The 6,937-nt window shown below is 42.1% G+C and overlaps 1 protein-coding gene across 1 annotated transcript; it reads left to right on the top strand.

Moving 5' to 3' along the window:
- The first annotated feature begins 2,976 nt into the window (after positions 1-2,976).
- On the top strand, positions 2,977-3,567 carry LOC127136298 (uncharacterized). The gene has a single exon (XM_051062877.1). The coding sequence runs from the start codon at positions 2,977-2,979 to the stop codon at positions 3,565-3,567; it is 591 nt and encodes a 196-aa protein (XP_050918834.1).
- Positions 3,568-6,937: the final 3,370 nt, after the last annotated feature.

Genomic DNA, 6,937 nt, shown 5'->3' with positions numbered 1-6,937 from the left:
GAGGCCTTTCCCTTATCTTTGTGATACTTTGTAAATGTTGGATTTTATTTGTAACTTACATTCATGTTGTAAGAATGACATCATGACACCAACTTAGGGGGAAATGTTTGTAAGACCATTATCCTTTGTTTAACTTAGGTCACTTTTGCACACAAAAGACTTTCTCTTGGGCTACCTTACAGTGAGACTCTTCAATTTCTTGTTGGTTACTTTGCATTCATGTTGCATAAGTCAAATTTCATAATCAAAATAAAATAAACCATTGATTCAACGTCAAGTGGCATTTTCTTAGCCAAATTCAAAAATACTTAATAATTACGATTATTATTGTGCGCCACGAGCCTTAAGTGGTGGAGAATGAGTGAGAATGTAGCATTCCTACCCTTTCTCTGATTATTTTGGACGCAAGACGCTTGACTTGTTGTCTAGAATAATCACCTTCACCCATAGACTTTAGTACAATATAATCACAAACACTCATTTCATAAAACCCTTATTTAAGGTAAAAATAATACAACTCATCAAACTCATTTTTGTGCCTTAGGGCATCATCCCGAAAACTCTTTTTTCAAAGATAAAATCAACCAACACACAAACATTTTCTACTCCAAACTACGGAGCTCTGATTCCTCATCCCCGAATGAGTGATACGTAGGCACAAGGGCCCCAATCCTTGGCGAGCACTATAATAACAAAACACCCCCCTTTTTTCACACATTCTTTTGAAAATAAAATAATGATAGATAAATCCCATGTATGTAAAACAACCCAAATGGTTCCCATGGACGTAAGGGGTGCTAATACCTTCCCCTTACATAACCGACTTCCGAACCCAAATCTCGGTTGTAAGACTGATTCCTTATTCTCTTTTAGCGCTTCCCGTGCGCGTCTCCTTTCCGAGGGTTTTATCGACTATTTCCCCTCTCCTCTCTGATAGAGGTAAACTAAATAAAATTCGGTGGCGACTCTTCTGACTTTGCCTCTCTTTGGCATCTCTTTAGTCCCGGTTTCGTTATCGTGAAATCCTGGTAGCGACAGCTGGCGACACCAAAATTCCCTAAGCAAGTTTAGCCTAGTTTGGGTTGTTTCTGTTTTACATGCGTAGAGATTTATCTATTATCTATTTTTTTATATATACTGCTTTTGTTGCTAACCTGTACATATTTTCTTTGTTTGCCTGTTGGTCCGAAACTTTGGTTCTGTGACGAAGAATTTTTGGGAGCAATAATGATTGCAAAGGGAAAAACCTTGTGCGAAGGACTCCCCACCCGAGTCTGAGAGTTTTACTTGAGATAGGAGAGGTTGAGTAGTATTGATCCGCGAGGTGCCTTCCTCGTTAGGGTCGTACGAGAACCTCACTTAGTGGTAGATTCTCTTAAGGGGATTGATGACGATCGTGCTTTCGACGTAAGCATCTTTTCTTTTACTAGAGTCAATGACCCTAAGACCTCTTTTAGAACCTTTAAAACTATGGCTAGCCTATACCGATGGTCGCGTAGTATCGGCCACCGAGGTGCCTTCCTCGTAAGGGTCGATACGAAGATCTCACTTAGAATAGATGACTTTGATGGAGCAGTCGCCTGGCAAGTAAATTGACATAAGCGGATGATAGTCAAGGAAGTCCATGACTCTAGGGGCAGTGTCTTACACCCAATTTTCCAAAAGCTTTAGATCACACAAAGCGAGAACCTTGGTTTACTAAGCAGTCATTATTAACTCCATGCTTCGTCACGATGGTCCAAAACTATGAACCCATGCCTAAAATCCCGTGGAAATAATAAACCAATCATTCATTCATACATTCATTCATCATCAAAATAATAAGCAAAGCTCTTAAAATTTTCGTTTCTTCGGACGCAGAATTACAAGACTATTTTCCGACACAATTATGGATACTTCAACAAGGAAAAGCACTTCTATTTTCCGCTTCAAGAGTCCCGACATCAATTCATTAAAGGTCCTCTATTCAAAGGTCATAGCTCTCAAAGACAACAAGTTTAGAGCCAATTTTGGGAACATCATAGATCTTCTAACCTAGAAGGTTAACTATGGTGTTATCACTACAATGTCCCAATATTATGACGTCCCTTTAAGATGCTCCACTTTCCCCGACTTCCAAATCTCTCCAACCTTGGAAGACCTCGAGAGACTCCTCAATCAACCAATCAAAGAATACAACCCTTTCCCGAAGTTGGAAGAATGATGCTGTTTATCCGAGCTCTCACTCACCTTGGGTATCAATGCCAACAAGCTAGTGGATAATTGGGGCATTAAAGGATCCATCAAAGGTTTAAATTAAAAGTTCCTAGAAGCCCACGCTTGGGAAATGATTAAAAAAGGAAGACCCGACTTTTGTAGTGCAACTTTGGAACTTTTGATTCATGGAATTGTCCTCTTCCCAAATGTGGACAAGTTTGTGGATCAGTTAACAGTTGAAGTCTTTTTAAAGAAGAATCCGGTGCCTTTTTTACTTGCCGATTTCTACCATACCTTCCATACAAGGCATGAGAAGAAGGGAGGTACTTTCCTTTGTTACGCTCCTATGCTACATCTTTGGATGAGGCCCCGCATGCCTCAAAGTGGACCCTTCGCCGAAAACAAACTGACATGGCCGTAAAGATTCGCATCTCTCTCTGCCAACTCAATTCTATGGTACAAGAGGGAATGGGATACAAAGGACGTCATCGTAAGATGTGGAGAGTTCTCTAACGTACCCTTAATAGGAACGCAAGGTTGCATCAACTACAACCCTGCTACACTCAAGAGACAACTAGGGTACGCCATGACGAGTCCCCCGAGGAAAGAGATTTCATTCCATTTGTCATCAATACCGTGGATCCACTTGATTCAAACGTGAAAAGAGTGAGAAAAGCTTGGACAAGCATAGTCCGTATTGACCATGAATGGGGTAAGAAAAGAATCCTAGCCAAGGAACCCTACTATGTGTGGGTAAAAGAGAGGGCTAGGATTGTTAAGATGTCGTTTCTTTTTTATCCTTCTTCATTCCCGTTGATGCCCGAGCCCGAGCCTATCCTACAAGAGGACATGGACAAACTTACCAGCCAAATCAAAGAGCTCGAGTTGGAAAACACTCAACTACGAGTCCAACTGAATCCTGCCAAGGAACATAACCACGTCTTGGAGGATAAGGGTAAGCAAGTCTGTGAAAAATTTGAAGATAGTAAGAAAAGGCTCCGATTAGCCGAGGGACAAAGAGTTTGGGTTGTTGGAGCTTTACAAGGAGCTGATTCTGAGCTAGACTTCCGCAACGAAGAGTTGGATCGAGCGTCCCGAATCATCAAGGACCTTGAAAATACTATCGAGAGGTCTAATGTCATGAAGAAAGAAGCGAGGGAAGATTACGAGGCCCAAATTTTCGAACTAAGGACCACTCTAAAAGAGTATAAGGACTTTCTAGCCAAGGAGCAACTAGAGAAAGAAAAGATTCACCGAAGCTTCATGCGTCAGCAGTTCAACCTTGGACGAGCTTGCGAGCAAATCAAGAACTTGAAGAGGGGAATCTATGACCAAGCCTATGTAGAATTGCAAAACAAATGCAAACATTGAGAGGAGCGTTGCCATGGATTCGAAGCTGCCATTGCTCAAAGGGACGAGATCATCCATAATCTCCAATCCCTTTACGAAGAATGGAAGGGAAAGTATACCAACATGACGGTATTAACTAACTATGCCCTTAAAGACTTTCCCGACAAGTTGAAGGAGGCGGATCTGACCACGTGCCCAGATAATACCCCCGAAGAGGTCTACCACTTCGTCAAGTTCTGCAAAAGAACAATGGCTGAACTCATCACCGATATTAAGGCTCTCCGCAAGTCTCAAGGGGTCACTTTTAAGGTGGATATCTAGTTAGTTTATTTGCTTCCATTACTTGTATTTTGCAACTTCTATGTATTGCAGTCTATTTTCCCTTCAAAGGATGAATGAAAGTTGTGATTTTTCTCTATTGTGTTTTTCTTTATTTATGATTGTGAACGTGAATCGTCAAGTAGTTTTTGCAATGAATAAACACGAATAACTAAAAAGAGCTTTGCGTTAACACAAAAAATTCATGCATCATCTACATCTTTCGAAACACAAAAACATAAAAACTCATCCATCCACCCTTTCTTTCTGACCAAAACCACTCTCCAAAGCTGACTTTTCGATACGATACACGAGGACGTCGACAAGCTATCATGGAGCAACTTCAAGAGAACCAAGTTGTCCTTCAAGAAGAAGTATCTCAGATGCGGTCCCAAAGGCGGCAGTTGATAAAGACTATTCAAGCAGTCACAAGAGGACAAGAGGTTATGGTAAAAATGCAAGAAGAAATGAACCAATGTGCCAGTACTACCAATCCTTCTACCCCTCCAACGGTCGAGACTCCGACTCCAGTTCCTCAAGTTGATCCTCCAATTAACATTAATGCACCCGGCGGTGTTCCGAACGACAATCCTCGTCCTCATGTTTTTGAGACAGACGGCCAACACGATGCATTCTTCAGCCCAAGGGATGCCTCTCAAGATGACGCCTTCGGTTCAGCAACCAACGAGGTGGAGAGGAAGGTGAAGGCTATCAAGGAAAAGCTCAAGGCAATGGGGAGCACTGATGTTTTGGGCCTTGATGCGGCATAAATGTGCTTGGTACCTGGGGTCATCATTCCGACCAAGTTCAAAGTTTCGGACTTTGAAAAATATAAGGGAAATAACGACCCTAGGACGCACATTAGGGAATACTGCCGAAAGTTGGTTGCCTATTCCAGCGATGATCAAATTTTAATGCATTTTTTCTAAGATTCCCTCAGTGGGGCATCTTTGAATTGGTAAATACAACTTGAGGGCAACCATATTCACACATGGAGGGAAATGGCTGAGGCATTCCTCAAGCACTATCAGTACAACACTGATATGGCACCTAACCGCACGCAGTTGCAAAATCTGACTCAGAGGTCTGAGGAGTCCTTCAAAGAGTATGCCCAGCGGTGGAGGGAATTAGATGCTAGGGTACAACCCCCATTGCTAGAAAGAGAACTGGTAGACATGTTTATGGGAAACCTGCAAGGTCCATACCTTGATAGAATGGTAGGGAGCACCTCTTCGGGCTTTTCCGACCTAGCCTTAGCCGGTGAAAGAATAGAAAATATGATTAAAATGGGAAAGATCCAGAACTCTGCCAGTACTTCTAGTGCATCGAAGAAACCTTTTGTTCCCTACGGTAAAAAACGAGAAGGCAAGACCAATGCCACCTCCATCATTCGAACAAGAAATCCCACTTATCCACAAGTAGCCGCCATAGCTCCCGTCCAACCAAGTCAACAACAACCATTTGCAATTCCTGTTCAAACTCAACAACAACAACGGTATCAACAACAACCTCAACGTCAACAACCACTATATCAACAACAACATAGGATGCGAAGGCCCGAGAGAAGATTTGACATAGTTCCCATGCCTTATAGCCACATTTTACCATATTTATTGAGGGGATCACTTGTACAACTAAGGGAGTTAGGACCCCCACCAGCGGTTCTTCCTCCCGGTTATGATGCAAATGCCCGTTGTGAATTTCATTATGGAGCTCCTGGGTATTTGATTGAGAATTATAAAGCATTAAAGTACAAGGTTCAAGATCTTATTGATTCTAAGGCAATCACGTTCGCCCCCAAGAGGCCGAATGTAAATAATAATCCGATGCCCGATCACAACAATGTATCAGTGAATATGATGGAAGCTGACAATGGAAGGAGATTGATGTCCTGTGTGGACGAATTAAAAACACCACTCATCAAGATCAAGAATGCTTTAATGAGGGATAATGCCTTTCCCATCTGTAGTAATGACTGTGAACACTGTCTGATTAACCCGCAATAATGTAGAACGTTGAAGTCTGTCATACAACAATTAATGGACCAAGGGATCTTGGTGGTAGACTGCCTGTCCACAAAGGAAGATGTGTCTACCCTCGAGATACCATACGACGAAGTCCCTCCTCTGAAAATTCCATATGACTTCTCTCAGTTAACTCTGTCGACAAATCCTGTTACTCCAATCATAATAACAGTTCCCACACCATTCCCATATGTTGACACCAAGGCAGTCCCATGGATGTATGACACCTCAGTCTATTCATGGTCAAAAGATTCAAGAAGAACCGTTAAAGTCTAGTGATCCAATGATCAATATCACCGGCACTAGCGGAATCACGAGAAGTGGAAGGATATTTGCACCGACACCCACTACAATTGGAACTACCAATCCTTCAACTTCAGACAAAGGCAAACAAATTGATGACACTCAGCAAAGACAAGACCCTGCACCTTCCAATGAAGTAGACGAGTTCTTACGCATTATCAAGAAGAGCTATTATCGAGTAGTTGATCAGCTTAATCAGACACCTTCGAAGATCTTAATGTTGTCTTTATTAATGTGCTCGAAGGCCCAGAGGGATGCTTTGGTAAAATTTCTGAGGATAACTCACGTACCGCAAGAGATATCTGTTTGTCAGTTTGAAGGAGTAGTTAACAATATCGCTACTAGCTTAAGCTTGGGTATCAGTGATGAAGAGCTTCTCGCCGAGGGGAGAAATCATAACAAGGCTATCCACATTTCTATTGAGTGTGCGGACACAATCCTATCAAGAGTTTTGGTAGACACTGGGTCTTCCCTCAATGTGATGCCTAAGAGCTCCTTTGCTAAACTAACTGTTGAAGGACTCGTAATGAAGCCGAGTGAGCTTATAGTAAGAGAATTTGATGGGACTAGAAGGACTATAATCGGTGAGGTGAATTTGCCTATGAAGATTGGTCCCCATACTTTCCTTATCACTTTCTTCATAATGGATATCTATCCAGCCTACAGTTGTCTGCTTGGGAGGCCTTGGATCCATTCAGCTCGTGCAGTCACTTCAACGCTCCACCAAAAATTGAAATTCTTAGCTG

This window comes from Lathyrus oleraceus, chromosome 4, assembly GCF_024323335.1.
Source record: "Lathyrus oleraceus cultivar Zhongwan6 chromosome 4, CAAS_Psat_ZW6_1.0, whole genome shotgun sequence".
In the NCBI taxonomy this organism is placed as follows: domain Eukaryota; kingdom Viridiplantae; phylum Streptophyta; class Magnoliopsida; order Fabales; family Fabaceae; genus Lathyrus; species Lathyrus oleraceus.
Note: the sequence above shows the minus strand (reverse complement) of the source record. Positions and strands in the feature narration are given on the sequence as shown.